The sequence below is a fragment of the Pygocentrus nattereri genome, chromosome 14 (genome assembly GCF_015220715.1).
Source record: "Pygocentrus nattereri isolate fPygNat1 chromosome 14, fPygNat1.pri, whole genome shotgun sequence".
Classification (NCBI taxonomy): domain Eukaryota; kingdom Metazoa; phylum Chordata; class Actinopteri; order Characiformes; family Serrasalmidae; genus Pygocentrus; species Pygocentrus nattereri.
In genome coordinates, this window is record NC_051224.1 from 7,316,596 (window position 1) to 7,336,816 (window position 20,221).

At 44.7% G+C, this 20,221-nt stretch overlaps 2 protein-coding genes across 2 annotated transcripts; both read right to left on the reverse strand.

Annotated features, from left to right (window-relative positions):
- Positions 1 to 1,721: 1,721 nt before the first annotated feature.
- cbx8a (chromobox homolog 8a (Pc class homolog, Drosophila)) lies at positions 1,722 to 4,054 on the reverse strand. Its single transcript, XM_017705833.2, has 5 exons — positions 3,932 to 4,054; positions 3,697 to 3,740; positions 3,268 to 3,333; positions 3,086 to 3,152; positions 1,722 to 2,820 (listed from the first exon to the last, which is right to left on the reverse strand). Exons 1-5 carry the CDS (start codon positions 3,998 to 4,000, stop codon positions 2,170 to 2,172), a joined length of 897 nt encoding a protein of 298 aa, XP_017561322.1. The 5' UTR covers positions 4,001 to 4,054; the 3' UTR covers positions 1,722 to 2,169.
- A 6,918-nt stretch (positions 4,055 to 10,972) lies between these two features.
- Positions 10,973 to 17,267, reverse strand: cbx4 (chromobox homolog 4 (Pc class homolog, Drosophila)). Its single transcript, XM_017705890.2, has 5 exons — positions 16,902 to 17,267; positions 16,743 to 16,786; positions 16,060 to 16,125; positions 14,535 to 14,601; positions 10,973 to 14,066 (listed from the first exon to the last, which is right to left on the reverse strand). The coding sequence occupies exons 1-5, from the start codon at positions 16,968 to 16,970 to the stop codon at positions 12,741 to 12,743; spliced, it is 1,572 nt and encodes a 523-aa protein (XP_017561379.1). The 5' UTR covers positions 16,971 to 17,267; the 3' UTR covers positions 10,973 to 12,740.
- Positions 17,268 to 20,221: the final 2,954 nt, after the last annotated feature.

The following is a 20,221-nucleotide window of genomic DNA, read 5'->3' on the forward strand; positions in this document are numbered from 1 at the left end:
AGACTGTTTAACCGATTTTAACAATAATTCTGCAGGTTTATGCTCAGACAAGAGCTTAGGGACCAGAGGACATGGAAAAGTTTACATGTGGACATTAACGGGTTAAACGTCTGGACAAACAGACGCGTTGAGTTCAGACGTCGTGTTGATCGCTGTATCTTTTCCAGCCGGAGAAGGTTCTGGAGTCGCTGGAACCTTTCTACCCTTCATCCGATGATGGTTAGTCTATACTGGAGCGCGCTATAAGTTGACATGACCGCCTTTAACCGCTCGTTTTCGGTTTCAGTCACGACTGCTGGCAGGGAGACGCTGATCCAGCGCTGGGCCTGGAACGGACGGAGGCCTGCTCGCCTTTTGGAGCTGTCGGCTGGCAGATCGCTCTGTAACAAGGTCATGGCGACATCTTGTGGATTTCTGTGGTTTTTCTACACCTGTCTGGGAAGCATGTCTGGAAACAATTCTTTCAACCGCAGGATCGTCTGTACTCTGACTGACCGGCGAGGAGCGCTTCCCGTGAAGGACACCAGCCCGCGCGCTCAGCTGCTCAGCTGCTCGTGCTCTGAAGCTAAAGCAGGTTTTTAAAGACCTCTGTAAACGCAAAGTTTTCCTGTGAAAACTCAGCCCGACGTTTCGTTAAATATCGCCCAGGATCCATCCGTTCCAGGGTTTCCTTTATCCAAAAAAAGCCCACCGCGTTTTTGGAGCCCGGTGTCCGTTTCTCTAGATTACTGTGCATTTCAGACCCTATAAACTATGAATTACTCGTAAATTTCGTGCCGTATTAAATTTAAAAAGAAATAACGAGCCACGCTGCAACGCTGGAAAGCTTTTTTTTTCTTTTTTTTTAATAATAAAAGTCCTCGTTAATTTTATTATTTCTTTTTTTTGCAGCGAGAAAAACTGAGATACGCATAAACAAAACAGCAACAGAAGGCGCAGCTCGCGTTCATGTCAGAGATATAAAGGATCTTATATTTTCTCCTCTTCATTTGATTATTTTTTTCTGCTGAAGTTCAGGATGTAGGTGACCTTCAGCTACAGACTAACAAACTACTTCAGCACAATGTTTCATTCCAACCGCGTATAAACGCACTGACTTCACTGATTACACACCTCGCATACATTAAGGCGCGTGTTTACTCCGGGATTATTGGGACGCTCAGCTAATACTTCTGACGCCTTCGTTTTAAGCCAACGGTTAAAAATAAATTATAATAATACAGAAACAAAGCGATATAATAATCAGTAAAAATGTAGTGACACTATAATGAAGCGATTAACACTTTGCGGCAGATAAAAAAAAATTGCCGTTTTTAATGTTTTTTAAATTATTTTGTATTTATTTATTCATTTATTTATGCGTTTATTTATTGCGAATCTCCTACAACACAATAAGGAAAAAAAATAAAATGCTACTGTGCGCCAAACAAGAACGACGACGGACCTCAGCGTCCGTCTTAAAATACAGCGACAGCTTCATTGAATTTAATTGCAAACTGGCTGAACTAAATAAAGCAAACCACGGCCCAACTGCAGCAAGGCCTTCATTAAAATTCACTGCATAGCAACAGTCAAACATTCGGCCAAATGCAGATCTCAGCGCATTTTTCTTTCCCTTAAAGCTACACCGAAAGAAAAATGTCACTAACGTGCGCTGAAAGGCTGGACAGGTCCAGGAAATCCAACACGTTCGCATTAAATATCTGGGCCACACACACACATTTGTATTTATATTCGTATTTTTACTCTGTGCTTTAATACAGACAATGTTAGACCTTCAAATATACACAACAGTACAATAAAGAACAATAGCAGATAATAATAGAGGAACCGTCCGGGTCCTCTGAATAAAAGGTGCTGGAAGCTGAAAGAGTGTTATCAGCGATCTGGGCCTACAGTCATTACAGCTGACCACGGCGTTTAGGAAAAAAAAAAACAATTACACAATTAATTGCTGCTGCACATTACACAAAACCTCGGAAAGTACAAAAATAAATTTCATTTTCATAGAAAATACGAAGGGAAATGTATATGCAGACTATTCTTTTTGTTACATATATACACGATTGCGAGACACACTGTACAGTTACAGACTAAGAAAGGATAGAAACGAGATTGTTGGTTAGATAATACCGTTTCAGAGCTAATCTACATCAGGCCATCATCTCATCATCTCTTTTCCCTGAAGAAGCCTTTGTCTGTGGAGCTCTCTTTGATGGTTACAGTCAGAGAGTTACTGGTGATGTCCGTCACGATCACCTTCTCCATGTTCCTCAGACATGGGCTCCACGACTCTCCTGCTTCCTCCTCCACGTCCAGCGGCTCCGGAGACAGCGCGTCATCGTCGTCGGCCGGATCACTGGATCTATACAGGCTGTTTCTGGAAAGGTGCCTGTGAACGTCCCCGCTGCGAAACTGCTGCGTTAGCTGCATAAGGCCGTAGGCAGAGGTCTCCCCCATTTTAGCGTGGCTCAGAGAAAAGCGCTCATCTGCTCTCCTGTGAAAGGACTCATGGGATGCACAACCGCCAGCGCTGACAGGGAAACGCAGCTTTGGTTTCGGTCCTCTCTTTTTGGGCACGTTAAAGAAGTCCACGGGGCCCTGAACAGGCCGAGCTTTCCTCTCCGGCTCCGGGGGGCGAACTCGAACGCTTTCGCCCCTGTTCACGGTGCTGGGGGGAAAGATGGTGGGCACGACCGTCCGAAGACCTTCACGCGCACGGGGAGTGACCACGGGCTCCGCCACGGGGAAGGACACTCGGATCTCTCTGGACATCTCTCTTCTAAATTCGTAATTTTTGGCACTGGCTTTAGCTTTTGCCTGAAATGATGATTGAAGAAAAGATCAGCGCATGCGCCCTGTTACTGTGACCCGCGTTTATTTGAATACAACGCATAAAGATTCTGATAAGCACTGAAAATGAATCACTTTATAATTGGGTGCGTGACAAGTCTGTACACCTGGCCATAAAATAAACCTCTCACAAACTAACTTCAGACAGCGAACGGATCGTGGGCTTCAGAGAGTTAGACAGATTTTAACGAGCCCACTGTAATAACGGGAGCACCGAGCTCCACTCGCCCACCTTTAACAAGAAAGTCTCCGGTTTCGGCCCCCTCTTTTTCGGCCCGTACAGTTCCCTCTCGCGCTCTCTGTAACGAAAAGCGAGAAGTGTAAGAAGCCCGCAGCAAATCTGACCGGGACAAGCAGTTACAGTATGAAAAAAGGTAAATCCAGTGGATGTTCGTGTGTCGAAGGTGCACGAACCTCTCCTCAAAAGCAGCGAAGAGACGCTCGTCGAGAATATTTTCCTCCGGTTCCCAGGTGCTGTATCTGCAACGAAAACCAACGAAAACGGCATGCCTGAAGAGAACACGGTCTTAAAAGTGTGTCATCCAAGTTTTCGTTTAAATCGCAAGTAAACGTTACAGATGAACCAGAAATCAAACAGGCAACCTGTGAATTTTTAAGAGTTTCCACGAATTAGCGCCGTTGCTAACCTTCTGCTTGGCCTTAAAATGCCAGCTAACGTTTTAGCACCGAGCACCGAGGAGCCCGTTAGGCAGCAGCAGCAGCGCACGGCGCTCGGGCACTGACCTGCTAGCATTCGGCTCGGTAGCAGCAAACTAACGTTAGCTAGCATTGAGCACTTGTAACTATCGGCGCAACGGGGAGGAAAACAGAGAGACAGCTCACTTTTGAGACCAGCCTTTCCACTTCACCAGATACTCCATTCGACCCTGCGGGACAGAGAGAGAGAGAAAGCGTGACAGCGGCTAAAACACGGGCACTCAATTAGCAGACTAGCCGCGCTAGCTAGCTAGCCTTCAACGTTTAACTTGCCAAAAACCAACAGGACGCGAACAAATCTCCAGCTGCCCCTCTAACGACGGCAGAGCACTGTAACAAATTAAACAAGCCATACACCTACTCTTCTTATGCGTCGCTTGATGATGGATTCGGCCGCAAAGACCCGCTCCCCGACCGCAGACAGCTCCATGTTTACTTCTGTCCCACAGCGCGTTTTTTTCTGCCACAACCTCTGTCCGTATAATCCACGGCAGCCCATAATACTCGGCCGCGGAGACGTCATCACGTTCTAAACTGTTGCCATGCGACCGGAGTCGGTGGGAACGTGTTTTGTTGAGGCCATTGGTCGAGCCGTTGCTACGCGAATGTAGTTGCTAAGGAGGGGCGGAGCCAAGCTGTCTTTTCGAGGAAGTGACGAAGCCGACGACAAGAGCCTGAGGAGAGAGACACAGAGGGAGGGAGAGAGAGAATGACAGAGAAAGAAAGAGAGAGAGAAAGAATGAGAGAGAGAATGAGATAGAGAGAGAAAGAATGAGAGAGAGAGAATGAAAGAGAGAGAGAGAATGAGAGAGAGGGAGAGAATGAGAGAGAATTAGAGAGAGAGAGAGAGAATGAGAGAGAGGGAGAGAATGAGAGAGAGAGAATTAGAGAGAGAGAGAGAATGAGAGAGAGAGAGAGAATTAGAGAGAGAATGAGAAAGAGAGAGAATGAGAGAGAGAATGAGAGAGAGAAAGAGAAAGAATGAGAGAGAGAGAATGAGAGAGAGAGGGAGGGAATGAGAGAGATAATTAGAGAGAGAATTAGAAAGAGAGAGAATGAGAGAGAGAATGAGAGAGAGAAAGAGAAAGAATGAGAGAGAGAGAATGAGAGAGAGAGGGAGGGAATGAGAGAGAGAATTAGAGAGAGAGTGAGAGAGAGAGAGAATGAGAGAGAGAGAGAGAATGAGAGAGAGAGGGGGAGAGAATGAGAGAGAGGGAATTAGAGAGAGAATGAGAAAGAGAGAGAGAATGAGTGACAGAGAATGAGAGAGAATGAGTGACAGAGAATGAGAGAGATGTAGAGAATGAGAGAGATGGAAAGAGAGAGAGAGAGAGGGAGAGAATGAGAGAGAGAGTGAGAGAGAGGAAGAGAATGAGAGAGAGAATGAGAGAGAGAGAGAGAATGAGAGAGAGAGAGAGAGAGAATGAGAGAGAGAGAGACAGAGAGAAGGAGAGAATGAGAGAGAGAATGAGAGAGATAGAGAATGAGAGAGAGACAGAGAGTGAGAATGAGAGAGACAGAGAGAGAGAGAGAATGAGAGAGACAGAGAGAGAGAGAGAGAGAGAGAAAGAGAGAGAGAGAGAGAGAGAGAGAGAGAGAGAGAGAGAGAGACAGAGAGAAGGAGAGAATGAGAGAGAGAATGAGAGAGATAGAGAATGAGAGAGAGACAGAGAGTGAGAATGAGAGAGACAGAGAGAGAGAGAGAGAATGAGAGAGACAGAGAGAGAGAGAGAGAGAGAGAGAAAGAGAGAGAGAGAGAGAATGAGAGACAGAGAGAGAGAGAGAGAGAGAGAAAGAGAGAGAGAGAGAGAGAGAGAGAGAGAGAGAGAGATCATTTCTGAATTAAAGAAGAGTCAGATCGCGCTGCTGCAGGTCTGACAGCAGAAAGAGGGAAACACGCATGAGCAGGCGAGCGATGTCAGAGCCACTGACCGTTGAGTCAAATCAAACAGCTGTTTAACTCCCGCAGTTCTTCAATGGTTCTTCAGTAATGTCAATGGTTCTGTTTAGAACCATGAGTTCTATAAAGAACCTTGCTTAAATGGTTCGTTGCGTGGTGAAATGGCTGTGTTGTGGTTCTATAGAGCACTAAAAAGGATCCACTATAGTTGCTATGTCAACGTAACCATACAAACCCCTTTTTGGTGCTGTACAGAACCAGGGCTCATAGCGGTTCTGTACGGTCTGCTCCGTGCCAGCTGTAAAACTAACCACCCTATAATGTAACAGTCCGTGTTTTACGGCTGATCATCCACACAGTCAACATCCTCACACTGACCGAGACCAAGCGCCCTTCTGTCAGCCGCGTCCTCCGCTCAGAGAAAACAGAGCTAAATCTGTTTGTTTTTAGACTTGAGCGCTAATTAAAACGAGTTTATAAAACGAATGTAAACGAATCCGCACGACCTGCGGTTTTAAATAATTTTATTAGGTGCCTCCACGAACAGCCTCATCTCAAACCAAGACATGCCGGGACTGCCAGGTCTTTAAAATGTATATTTACATAAATTAAAAGCTCCGATTTCTGTTTGTATCGTTTAATTAACACCATAAAATATATAATAATAAATTCCGAGTTTATTTTAAAACAAAACAACTTTTTATTCATTTTTAAATTATTTAAAATTATTATTAAAGCAGGGCAGTAATAAAAAAATATGAATAAATATTTATTCTCAGCACTAATGTTGACCGGCAAATTAAAGCCCAGCAACAACAATAATAATAATAATAATAATAATAATACATTTGTGTTATTGAAAATTAATATAATTTATAACGGTACTATTTAATGCATATCATTCTTCTATTTACGTCTACACGTTTTAAACGTTTAATTATGTTTTTACTTTATTAATATGAAATGGCTCCAAGCTTCAGACCGTGTCTGAGCACATAATAAAGTCTAATGTAATGTAGTATTTAAAACATCTCGACAGATGTTTGAATTGGAAGTACAGAAAAGACGCGCTAATTTATCCCATCTGGGAGAATTTAATAATTACACCGGGGCTAAAATCAGAAACATTTTAATCTGATTTTATGAAGAAATTTTAAGCCGAGTTTACAGTGAAAGACGAATGCGCTGCAAGCTCGCTCTGATCAGATTAGCCGATGGGCAGAAATGTGTTTGGTAAGCAACGCGAACTAAATGACCGTGTGAGTGAATGTAGACTGTGATTCAGACCCAGACCGCATTTAGATAAAAGACTCTTTCAGCTCAGCCGAGAATGAGAATAATTCTGTAGGACATGGTTCCACATTTCACTCATGTCTATTTGGCCGTCCGTGTCAAATTGGTCATCTCACTGGCCGCTCGTGCCAACGCAAGAATTAAAGGTGGGAAAAAATAATTGAAAAATAATGCTTTATTATTATTAATAATAATAATAATAATAATATTTGTAAGACAAATGCAGAAAGGGAAGTGCGAAGGTTTCTTGTCTTCTTGGATGTCTTGTCTTCATATCAAGGCAAAACATTAAGAGAAACCGAAAGGAAAAGGAGAGAGGCCGGTTTATTACCAGCCACGCAAGCCCGGCACACAGATAACAGACCTAAATAGGAGTGAAGGAATAATTGGGTCTGAATTCTGAGTGGAGGTCGGAGCACTGAATGAAACCATCAGCGCTGCGAGCCCACAAACCAGCAAACGGGCCGAAACGGAAACACAACAAAGAACGTTAGAGAGCCGATCTGCGCGGCGGTTCCGAGACGCGCAGTGTCGCAGCAGCGCGGCTCCGAGGAGCTGTGTGTCGGTATTAAGCTCTGCCGTCAGGCGGAGGACAAACAAAGAGCCGCGCCGGACAAAGAGGACGTAAAAAGCGCCCTCAGAGACGCGACGCCGGACGGGGGACTGGGGCACGGGGCTGAGAGAGCTCTACCAGCTGGATGCTCACCGTGTCTAAATGTAAAATAAACTCGTATTTTTCTCAGGGTGGTCGTACGTGTGGGGGCTGCTCGTTTGCCGTCGTTGATTGGCTTGCGCGTGTCTGCAGAGCTACAATGGCGCCAGACTCGCGCGGCTGCAGCCCTCAGCGCGGCTCGACTTGAGGAAAAAAAAAAACACAGTGGGTTCACTTATTCACCTGCGAGGAGAGCCCACCCCTCAGACCCCCTCCAGAAGACCGACAACACAGGCGATGATGTACACAAACGGTCAAAAAAACGCAAATGGCGCCAACGCACGTGAGCCTCGCCTCGCCTCGCCTCGCCTCGTTTGACATTCCAGTCAGTGGGACGCTGAGAACCCACTCACCTGTCAGAAACAGCGTCCAGGTGGCTGAGTTTCTTCTGTCATTCATTTATTTATCTCATTTATTATGTGTCTTTTTCAGTTGGGGTTAGTATTTACAATAGTGATAATTTGATAATAATATGATAATAAAGTGATAATAAAGTAATAATAAGCTACCCCCCCCACACACCCACACACGCACACACACACCTCATCCCCCCACCCCCCCGCGCCCCCCAATATCATGACGACTGCCGAAATCGCCAAGAGGGCGAAGAGGACGAGTTCATGAACTCAAACAGGAGATGACAACGGAGTGACACGAACCACACAGCACGGCCGAGTCCTCCCGGCTCGGCCGCTTACATAATACATCATTTCAGGCGGACCAAAGGCGGGTTTTGATGCTAGGAGGCTACGGCCGCTCTTTAGTCGATAATCTATCGAGCCCTTCGACTGTCGGCTGTGAAAGTCGTGCCCCTGCGAGCTCTCCAGCCGCCTGATGTGCATTCCGGGTTAATTTAGAGCCGGACCCTGGCGTCAGCCCGCCGCGTTATTTATACAGCCTACGTGCCGTGATCTGAATAAGTGGAGGAGGAGAGGACAGCCATTTTCTTTTCTCCAGCTGCGGGGGAAACGTTTTTCGGCGGCTTTAAATGGTCGCCCTGATTAACGTTTCGCCAACGCGTTGCCGTGTCGGAGGTCTCGCGGCTCTGAGAGCCCCTCCACGTGTCCGGCACGATGACACGTTAAAGCCGCACGGGAACGAACGAGCAGCGCAACCGTTCAAACGGTGCTCGCTGAAAATGGAGGTAAACTTTTGGGCAGCCGCAGCAGAGCCGCTCAGTCCCGTCCTAAACCGACTCGGCTTGAGGAGCTGAAGTCAACTTCACTCTGAGAAAAAAAACGCCTGACAGCCGTTTAACGACGCGGCTTCACACCGTCTCAGCCTCAGCTCACAGACTCAGTCCCAGTTTACACCACTTCAGATGCCTCACATACTTGAGTCAGGAGTCAGAGTTCACTGGGGAATTAGCGTCCTATCTGTTGCCTGCGCCCTTCTCCAGAGCTTTCTGTAGTGAAGGTGGCGATTAAATGTCTTCAGCCGCAGACTGGAGACTCATCTCTTTACACAGCGCTTAAATGAGCACTGAACTGTAAGCTGCACGTATATATCATATTTTATTGCATTGCACTGTGTATTGTGGTTCACTGTATTGTATTGCATTGAATGGCACAGAGTTCAGAGTACAGTGACTCTTGTTTCTAGCAGTATCTGAGCTCAGGACTGTCTTTCTCTCTAACCTACTGGTAACCAGCAAAGACACTTTCTCTAGACAGACAGAGCGCTTCTAAAAGCGTCTGCTAAATGATGTAAATGTAGAACCACGTCGACTTGTTTAAATACGTGCGCAGTGAAAATGCTTCTTCTCCGGGATGGAGGACTTTTAAAATGGTTTTATAAAGAGGATCACGGTTTTACAAGTGCTTAGAGTGCATGAAAAAGAGCTTCCCCTTTTTTTGTTGTTATATTTCTTCTTTTTTTTTTAAATCATGCAAATGCACACTTTAGATAAGAGCACAGCCTATGAAGCAGCTCCACTTTAGCAGTGCATTTGCATACGTTCATTTCAAGGTAATTAAAACAGAGCCGCCCTGGGGAGCGTCGTTTCGATTTTCGTTTCATTTCTCACTCATCTTGCCGTGTAATTTTGGTCAGCTTCTCGTTTCGATTTCAGGGATGAGGCCTTTGTCCACTTAAGTTACTCTCCTCAGCTAATAGGGAACCGAAACGGGTTAATATATGAAGACTCTTACGGAGCTCCTCGGCTTTGTGTTTGTTTCCGAGGGAAAAGGTCGTTTTTCGAGTCGTTAGCGGCCCGAACGTTGTAGCATGTCTGCTGTTTCCAGCGAATGATTTCAGGGCAGAGTTCATTTCTAATCGTTGTAGCCGTTCATTTACACGAAGAGAGTTCTTTTATTAGACGTATACACGTCAGACGGTCTGCAATGACAGTGTTATAGCACAACCAGCTGCAGGCACAAAATATAGGGGCCGAATAACGCCAGAGAATAAAAAGGTGCATTGAGAGGTCAAGCATTGGTGGTTAAAGTATATCCGTTGTATATCTATTGTAATCAATGCTTATTTCCACACTTTGAATTTTGTGTCAGCGTTACTGAACATCAAATCCTACCAGCAAGCCATTAGTTCAGCCATAGAATAAAGTGGCTCTGAAAGGAATACATATATTCCAATCTCTAGTTGTGTTAGTGTGTCAGTGTGTTTTACAGGCAACATCATTGCCATAGTAGAAGTTACACTGAGGTCTACTCTTCACTCAAGTGTGTGGACTGCACAAATAAACTGAAGACATTTTTTTCTCAAGGCTGCTTCAGTACACTGACTTCAATTTATACTACATTAGTAAGTGTCATTTAAAGAGTATGGCAAATTAAGGAGCAGCCCTTACATCCTCTCTGGCCTTGCGTTTCACAAAGAAATCTAAAGATCTGAAAACACATGCATGCGCGATGGCAGGGTGGCATCATGCGTTGGAACATATGTTCACCATTACACAGCAATTAAACATTAGCTGCTGATGTTCGGAATCTACAGTACATTACCACATGTGGATGACGTGCTGCGGAGGATATCACATTACAGACCCCTGCCAGAAACAAAGCAGCTCTCTTGAAAACCTGCAATTGAACGGCCAGGTGATCTTAAACTTGTGTCCAGCGTTCCCGTCTTTTATAGACATTTAGTGTGAGAGTTAGACCCAGGCATCGTTCTGAATGCCAGACTAAAGGCTTTACACCAGCACGTTTTGATGAGGCTTCTGAATCACTGTTCATTAAAGCTGGGGCTTATCAGGCTTGCATGCCAAGCAGTGTGTAACTACATGTTCTGAATATGATGCTGTCACTGATAAGCACTTGACGTTCAGTGGAAACTGAACTCCAAATGTCAAGAGAAGGTGAAGGTCACACTAGACACACGCCGTGCTTGTAACTCTTAGAGTGAAATTCTAAGGCTGAGGTAAAAAAAACACATTTCGTGAGGTGTGTCTTTGTCTTAGATTATCCAACCCAGATGGCCACAGATAAACAACGGCCTGCCAATTCCACAACACCTGTTAAAATAAAAGAGCCGAACACAAGTTCTGAAACTTAGTCCTTTATTTCTACACCCTTATAAAGAGTTTGTTTTTCAATAATTCCAAGTTTTGGGTGCATTTGAGGTCATTTCTGAAATGAACAACAGTTTTGTTAGCTTACATGCAGTGAGTAGTCGGCTCACTCTACTTTTATCTCTTTATCCCAGGCACAAGATATCAAGATGAACAGATCTAGACTGCTGTGTGAATTAACTGAATCAACCACTGCACTCTGGATTTACCCAATAGCTTTTACTTTTTGTAAAACCATCGATGGTTAATGAAGGCTTTTGCATGGATACGTTAAGCTTCCATTTTTGTTTTTAAAACATATTTTGACAGAAGAACAGTATTATTCAGTTGTGCTTTCAGCAATCTATCTATGAGGAATAGGCATTCCAAATCTGTCACCCATGCGTACATAAACAGGGATTTGCCAATTCTGCCAAACCTGTGGACAGATACTGCACTGTCCGCATCATGGTCACAGTCAGTTCCATTCAAAAATCCTGCTACACGGAATCTCTGACTAGGATATTAAGCTTAATATTAAGATCACGATAAGCTTTGTAAATATTTGGTTCCATATATCGCCACTGTGTACTCTGTATCTTGTTTTCAATTAAGGCAAATTTAGACTCTAATGTAGACTACATTAAATTCAGCATTTTCTCATGAAAAAGTTACAACTAAGTAAAAAACTTTAGCAGCAGTTTTACAATAGCCTGTGCTACAGGATTATACATTGTCTAAAATATATTGATTGGTCATACCTTGCTATTAGCATGTCATGCCCCCCAGTCAGCAACTGGTTTAAAAAAGCTAGGATGACAAGCAGTCTAAACATTTAAATATGAAGAAACATCAAGACTCAAAAAAGTTCCAGTTATTCTGTTCATTTGAATGTCACGATGAATACGCCAGGAAACTCCAGCAACATGTGATGGTATATAACAAGGTAGTTAGCATGAAATTCACCACAATAGTATGAAAGAGAAAATTCATCCTGTTGATCAGTGTAAAGCCAGCATTGTTCACTTTCGATGACAAAGCATTTTAAATGACAACAAAGTGCAGCTTACACATTAAACAGATAGGTAAATATAACCAATCGACCAAACTCAGGTGAGCATAACTGAGGCTACTTCAACATTGCACAACAAAGACCTTGGAGGCTAACACATCCAGCAGATTTGTGCTATATCATATTTCTGATAATGGAATCAACTACTCTTCAGTAATGGCAATGTGTGGCATTGGCGTCGGAATACGAACATAATCTTAAAACACCCTGAAGGCCACATGACTTTAAAAGCCCAGACTGACCTGCTTTAAATGACACACACATATTTGCATGAAAGGTGTAATTGTAAACTATGCTTTTGCACTGAGGGAAGCAAAACAGGAACAGATTATCAGGGATGGTCAAAGTTTGTAACATCAAAGTACAAATATCTTGTCATTTCCATTTAGTGTGCAAGGTCTGGGTACAAAGTAAGTGCTTTGTCAGTGATGCTTTAACAAACCTTTAAGCTCAACTCTTCTATTAATTTACCCCGAATAGATGCTGTATATGTCCTTAAACTTCCAAAACTTTTTACACTGAGCATTTACAGGCCTTCAGATATTCCAAATGAAAGTAAAAACTACACTGTAAAGAAAAAATATTTGTTTCATTTCTATACATGAAAAATTATAGTACATATGTACACAATTCTCAGTATAATTACATATCTACATATCCAGAAGTATCAGCAATGCAGCAACAGCCGTTAAATTGAGACATATTCCTTAAAGGTCACAGTCAGACAATTTGTGGTGACATCTGTAATGATGATGTTCCCCGCAAATGGCTTAAAGTAGGAGATTGGTTCTTCCGATTTCTCTGAAGTCTCAGGGGTGTCCTCCACTGTACTGTGGGGGTTTGCAGGAGGTTCTGCTTGTAGTCTAGTCTTTCCACAGCTCAAGTCAATGGGTTCTTCAGGAATAGCATCAGTAAAGTCATAACTATAGGTCCTCCTGGTGCTTTTGCCAGAGAAATGGAGATCTATAGGTTCCCTCTGAGGGGACGAGAATACAGCACTGGGAGCACTAATACTCCTGGAACTGAGCAACTTCTTACAATCACTACCACCCTCATTAGGTTCTGACAGATTGCGTTTGCGATGATTGGGCTGGTAACTTGTTGAGTCTTTCTGAGATGGAGCATTTGTCACAATTGATTTGGGTGAAGAGCTGGGTTTGCTGGTCAGTTGCAGAGGTTCATCGCTGCATAAATCAATCGTATCCGTCTTTTGTTCTGTTTTTTGCTCCACCTCTGTGTTAGTTTTTGCCTTTGAGAGCTCAAATCTATTGTGAGGCACTTTGTGAACATATGAACTGTTAGCAGAGGTACTGCTCACACCATTCTCCTGGCCTGACGTCACTGTTAGAACATTGCCTGCACTGCCATTTATAGACTCCTCAGTTTGGTGCGGCCTCTCCATTCCAGAAGAGTCTAAATTTTTCACTTTGGATGCTTGGACCCCATTGTCCATGTACTTGCTCATGACAATGACAATTCGGCCATTTTTGTTTTTATTCCTGATTATCTTCATCTTACTGCTAATGCCGCTGGAAACTGCAGCCTCCTTTGAACTGATCTTCAGTGTCTGTTCTTCTTTGTTAGCAGTAACTGGCACCTGTTTATGCTCCAGAGCCAGATCTTTTACTTTATTTAGGCAGCCAGTGTCCTTGTCACGTGCCCATTTCTGTTGCAAGGCTGGAGGGAGGGCCCATCCTTTAATAGAGGGGTCATGTCCTTTAACCTCTTTAGGCTTTGTGGGTTGCTGGTCATACATCTTGGGGTCTGGCTGATAGTGGTGATGCTTTTTGCTGTTAAGCTGGTAGAAATGTTTCTTCTTGCCGTTGATGTGTGGTTCTGCTGGTATCTCCTTGCTGTTGGGCTGGTACTGGTGGTGCTTTTTGCTGTTGAGCTGGTATTGCTGAGGCTGGGACCTGTGCATTTGAAGTGAATCCATTTTGAGCTGGTTTTCATCATCCAGTGACGTCTCCTGAAGACCGGCAAGGATGCTGGACCTTCGCGCAAATGCAGGCAGCTGGAATACAGAAAGCAAAGGTTAACAAAACAAAGAAGCCGGGAAGTGAAATCTGACATGCAGATTTGCCATTGAATTTACCATACATCTGGCTTTGAATCAGATATAATGCTAGACACAGAGATGGGCTGAGAGAGGTTATCCGTTTATGTTTATCTATATATTCTGACACTCCTGACAGAGCTGCATTGTAAGTATTAGCTGTGCAACGGTAGTTATATATTATGTATCCATGACACTATCATTTATCTTCCAGCAGCTCGGGACATTAGGAGAGATCCAGACAGAGAGGAGCCTTCAGCATACAGAATTACCCATTCATTATAAAATGCAATACTCTGCTCCACAGATAGCAATAAAATCATACCTTAGTAAAGAAATATATAGAATACATCTCCACAAAGTTGTCTTATTCAACAATCAATATCCCTGTGACTCTGCAATAATTCTGCTATATCCAGTGTTTACCTGAATGAGCAGGTGCTTGGGTTTAGGTCCCCGTTTGCGATATCCCATCTGCTGCTCCTGTCTCTCTCTGAAACCAAACAAACATAAAAAATAAAACATTAGTCTCCAAGGACAAACAACGGCACCACACAACAACTGGTTCCACTAGAGGACCAAACTGGGGCATTTAAAGAGTGGGCTTACATATATTTCAAGAGGCCAACTGTCATTTGAATTCAGGTTAAAGTCCTGTTTTTAAACTTGGTAACTCAGCAACCTTGATATATTGCGTGCATTGCTGACATTACTAGAAATAACACTGAATGTTTTAATTCTATTGTCATTAACTGCATATTACCCAGATGAATACCAGACATAAATGAGCTCAAGGCCTAACATTCCTGAGATCCTCTGTGCATTGTGTACAAAATACTGTTGCCTTATCACCACAACATGTAATGGCCCTGCTATGTACCTACATTCCTCAAGAACAAGCAGTACCACCACATCGCTCTGTCTCAGAAAGTACACACGTGCATGGCCAGTTCTAAAACGAAAACTGTTACTACACAGATCAAAAGCTGTTTAAAGACCTTTAATCCCTGATGGCCGCATGGACAACATGAGAAAGAAATGATTTGAACATGGGTGGAACTCGGGAACTATGGACACAGCTATATCACACAACGTCTGGCGACAGCAGCACCAATGAAAACCAACTCTTATGGCCCGAAAGTGTGCATAGAAAACTCAACATCTTAACACGGTGGCAGTACGGCTGGGATTTTGCCCTTATCTAGTGTCGTTAAAGGCATCACCAGGCCAAAATTGAGCTGATATGAGGGAAATAACTGGATGGGTCCTCATGTCTTCTTGTTCTCTTGTGTAACTCTTGATCAGGAGCCTTCCCATCACTTTACTGAGTGCCTCCAGTGCAAAAAAAGAGAAGCTATCATCTTTATCTACTGTTAAAACATTTGCTGCTCACATTTCAGTGCAGAAATCAGTTGATGTCTCAGCTTGGCTGATGCCTCAACACCAGACTGGAAAAAAAAACTTTTTTTTCTCCAGCTCAAGCTTGAGATCCTTACTTAGCAGGCTATTTTGATAATGACATTATAGTAAGGATTTATGACTAAACCATTTACATCTGATGTAGCGAAAACGGTACCATTATAGTAAAATAATCTCACGATACAATCACATTTTACACTTCGCCCTTCTTTTTCATACAGGAGCATTTCATGATTCGCATGATTTCCTTCATCTTAAGCAGCAAAGAAACGTTCCTCTTCATCCTTCGTCCATTTCTATTGGAATACAATTAGCAGTTGGCATATAAACAATGTGAGGGTGCTAAGAAGGGCGAGCATCAAGAGAGGCTTTGTAGTCGTTAGGCCTTCGCCAACGGGGCTGCAATCAATCTTCAGCTCCACGGCGGAGCAGGAGCAGGAGCAGGAGCAGGAGCAGTGAGCGTGCAGCGCCCCTCCTCCCAGCACCATATAAGGCCATTAGCTCAAGTTCACCTATTCGCCTTCAGCCTCACCTGTTTTGGAAAGCGACGAGAAGACGAGGGTCGAGGATGTTCTCCTCCGGTTCCCATGTGTTATATCTGTAAAATGAAGAGGAGACAGGTTACCGCGCAGCTCGGTTAAGCGCAGAGGAGCACAAAAAACCGCAAAACGTCCACAACGTGTTCTTAAACGCAACATATGCTACTAGGAGTCAAGGCGGCAGGACCAGCGTCCAGAAACGGCACGAATGCTTCGCAAATGACACGACTTTAAATACTTCAGCAACGAAAAAATACACGCGAAAACTTGGTCACGAGCGTGATTTCTAGCGCAAGCCTTTCGCTTAAGAGCACTATTTGGTGTAGTCGACCAAAAAAAACACGCTACGGCGGTGGCCATTTTAACAGCACTGTACTTTCAAGTGGAACCGCCAGCTATGCAGAAATAATTAAAATCGGATAACATGGCAGAACGCCCCCCCTGCTCTCGCATAAATTAGTGATGGAATCCGCGGCTCCATCTGAAACACACACACACACACACACACACACACACACATTCAAACATACAGCCATCCGCGCCAGCGCGCGCGCGCGCACACACACACATACACATTCGCGCACTGCACGCTGCTAGATTTCCAGAAAAAAGAGAGAGAGAGAGAGAGAGAGAGAGACTGCTTTCAGTCCGCACAGACACAACATTTAGGACTTACTTCGGGGACCACCCTCTCCACTTCACCAGATACTCGATCCTGCCCTGAAAATGTGAAACATTCGTCATGAGTTTGTAACGGATCAAAAATGCCCCGCACGCACAATTGCACAAGCACACGTCTTTCGCCCCGCGGTTCCAGTTGGCGGGTTAGTTTTACCTTCCGTACGCGCTTCTTCTCGATGCTCTCCACCGCGAAGACGTGCTCTCCGACGGCAGGTAGGTCCATTCTCGCTCCGAGCCTCGCTTTCACGCGTTTAGGAAGAGGACGCGGCCGAATTTCGGCGACTTTCACAGCTGCCGTGGCGAAGACTCATTCGTTTCGCCCACCCTCTCTCTCCCTCTCCACCCTCTCTCTCTCCCTCTCCACCCTCTCTCTCTCTCTCTCTCTCTCTCTCTCGCTCTGACCCTTGCTCGTATTCCGGTCCTCGTTAGCGGTAAGCAGTGAGGCGCTCTCGCTGCTGCTGCTGCTGCTTCAGAAAAGAGTTCCTGCCATGGCCAGGCAGGCTGGTGACGTCAGCGCGGGGAGGAGGGGGGAGTAAACTAATCCCAAGAGTGCAGAGGAGACAGGCTGCTGTGGAGGGAGAGAGAGAGAGAGAGAGAGAGAGAGAGAGAGAGAGAGAGAGAGAGCATGGCAAAATAGTCCTCTATCGCTGCTGCAATGCAATCTCCATCTCCAGAAATGTGCATATAGGCGAACACCAAACACAGCTGAGAGCACATGGAGGGTCATCTGCACAGTTTAGAGTACAAAAAGTCACCCCTGCTTTTTTTTTTGGCAACCCCCCCCCCCCCAACACCTTTCCTCCATCCTGAGATCAGAAATCGCCAAGTGGGAAATTAGACTCAGTAAACTTGAACTATTTAGCCCGTTAAGGTAGAAACAGTAGGGGTTGGAAAGTGTGACTCGGATGATATTACAGTTTAGTTGATGTCTCACAGTAACAGACTGACAACACCTTATTCTGTCAAGTCATGATTAGGATACTCACTGGACATTTCGCAGGGCTATTTACGACTAATGACCTATGGCATATTTAAAAGGGGTGTGTGTGTGTGTGGGGGGGGGGGTTATAAATGAGCCGTTCACATCTAATATGACTGACATGGAACATGATATGCAACATTAGACGCAAGAGAGACGTGGACTTCCAAGTTTTCACCTATTTTGTCTTGTGGTGAGTTCTGACACACACAACATGGCCATTAGAGCTGATCATGTCGTATGCACGTTGTGCTCTGTGGACGAGCTTTCCTCCCCGAATTTCCCATTTTTTTGGCTGGGAGAAAGCCCATTAACGGTACCAGTGAAATGTAGGTCAGAGAATTCCTTCGCTGTACCGACTCCATTCCCTCCGGAGTCTCCCAAATCCAATTTTAACGCAGTCAGAGCACACCAGGACTGCTGACTTCACACTCGACGATCAATTAAACTACAGCGCTGCGTAGAAACGGCTGGATATTTCATGCAACGAAGTACCACAGGGACCAAATCTCCGGGAAGCGCCCGCCAAAAAACGCGCGGCCAGGCTCGGACTACGCTTTACAGCTCCGACACTGACGTTGCATCGCGATTACAGCCGTTTGTGGTCGTCGGTGACACGTGAAAGACATATTTGGGAACGATTAATTTCGTGTCACGACGGCGGGCAACGAAAAAAATTTAGCAGCTGAAGGGTTAAAGTGGAGCTCGAGGCGGCAACAGCCAACCTATGGCAAGGCGAGCACGCGATAGCGCTACCCTTCCTTATATGGTCATGAAAAAGAACTGGCGAAATATCACCATTACTGGCGGTTAAAAAGCGCGAGTTTCTCATCCAAACCACGAAATATGTCGAGCTAATCGCGCGTCCGTGGCGGGAGACGGCTCACAAACGAGAATAAATGGACCGCCGTCTCATTTTTTGCGTCTTCACATTTGCCTGTGAAGTGAATACGCCCTGCTGCCATTGAGGCGAACAAAAAAAATGTACCACAGCGCTTCGTTTGAGCTGCTGATGTTACACATTCACTTCTTAAACGAACCGTGTCGTTTGAGGAGACGGTCTACTTCGTGTGGTTTGCTAATAGCGAACAAAAAATGCTTTCGGCCGACCCAACTGTGCATTATCTCCTCTGCGATAGTACCAGGAATATATTTCAGGGCTTGGAGACACACATACACACACCCACAGTGCAGCTTAATGGAAAATAACCGAAAGCCAAACAAAACCTTGCCTTTGTTTTGACCTTGGTATATTGGCTCAAGGTTTAATGCACGGTGTTGAGGGCTAAGGCTGAGGAATTAACGTGCTCAAACCTTCACATTTCACGGTGTCCTCCTGCATGACCAGTCTTTCCAATTTTACACTCGAAGGTAGAGCTTCTAAAACGAGGAGCTGCGACCTGCCCTTAAAACCTTATTTTCTGCTCGGTTCCCAGGACTTATAAATTGATCCTGAGCCTCTGATTATCTTGTGTCAGTCTTGGTCCAACCCAATTTCGTCCAGTTCTTTTGGGAATTAAAGGCACACCATTATTCTTACCATTAAACGTGCCACTCAGTGATGGGGCAAGACCTTGGGAAGCAAAACCCTACCCATAAAATAACTGTGTATATATTTGTCCCATTCATTTGCCAGCCAAGGACAATGTCGCTCTTCGGTAGTGCGCTGGATTAACAAGGCTTTCACTGTAAACAGTAATCAGGATTTTAATAACCATGCACACTTAAAGCCACTGATCTTGCTGGTTCAATAAAACTGTCCATGACTCAATTTCCAACCATGCCCCCTGATTTAACTGTCCAAATCCCTCTTTTGGAGGACCTCCAATAGCATCATGCCAGTTGTTCGTAAGGCAAACCATAAGAAACTGTGTTGACCATGATTATCTGCTCCTGGTACAAACGGGCTTTTGTGCTAATACTGGTCCACCTTCCCTTCCACGTCTACTCCCACCCTATCCTTAACTGTTACAAGAGAATTTGCAGAATTGCTTTCCAATCAGCGGCAGACTTTGTCTGACCTCGGGTAAGGGACCACTCAAGGAGATCTTAAACTGTAACCTTTGCACAGCGTCTCCAAGTATGGACTCTCACAGGCTCTTTCACACAAAACAGGACTCCGCTCATTGAGTGCCTGGCACCAGAGTGCCAAAGAAAGAAAGGGGTGAGGGAGAGAGAGAGAGAGAGAGAGAGAGAGAGAGAGAGAGAGAGAGAGAGAGAGAGAGAGAAGCTTCCATTGCCCAGCCAAGCGTCACATTTATCCTACCATAAAGGGATAAAGAAGAGGATTGGTGGAGAGCTGGAGGGGTATTAGGAGAAAATGTTAAGAGGGGCCTGCAGCGATTCTAACTCAGCTTGGTGGGAGGTCATTATGTCCCAGTCACCTAACAGACAGATATCACAACTGCACATGATGGGAAAGAGGCTATATTTTAGAGAAGTGTTACTCTGTAAGCTTTGTTATCCAGCCTCATTAAGGGTTAGGTTTTAGTTTA

What these genes read in the sequence shown, in the direction of transcription:
- cbx8a (XM_017705833.2), bottom strand. Translation starts at nt 4,000, where the DNA reads ATGGAGCTGTCTGCGGTCGGGGAGCGGGTCTTTGCGGCCGAATCCATC. An exon ending in TTCGCTGCTTTTGAGGAGAG is followed by an intron (nt 3,153 to 3,267) that starts GTTCGTGCACCT and finishes TTTTCGTTACAG; the next exon opens with AGAGCGCGAGAGGGAACTGT. An exon ending in CGGAGACTTTCTTGTTAAAG is followed by an intron (nt 2,821 to 3,085) that starts GTGGGCGAGTGG and finishes TCATCATTTCAG; the next exon opens with GCAAAAGCTAAAGCCAGTGC.
- cbx4 (XM_017705890.2), bottom strand. Translation starts at nt 16,970, where the DNA reads ATGGACCTACCTGCCGTCGGAGAGCACGTCTTCGCGGTGGAGAGCATC. An exon ending in AGAAGAAGCGCGTACGGAAG is followed by an intron (nt 16,787 to 16,901) that starts GTAAAACTAACC and finishes TCACATTTTCAG; the next exon opens with GGCAGGATCGAGTATCTGGT. An exon ending in TGGAGAGGGTGGTCCCCGAA is followed by an intron (nt 16,126 to 16,742) that starts GTAAGTCCTAAA and finishes TTCATTTTACAG; the next exon opens with ATATAACACATGGGAACCGG.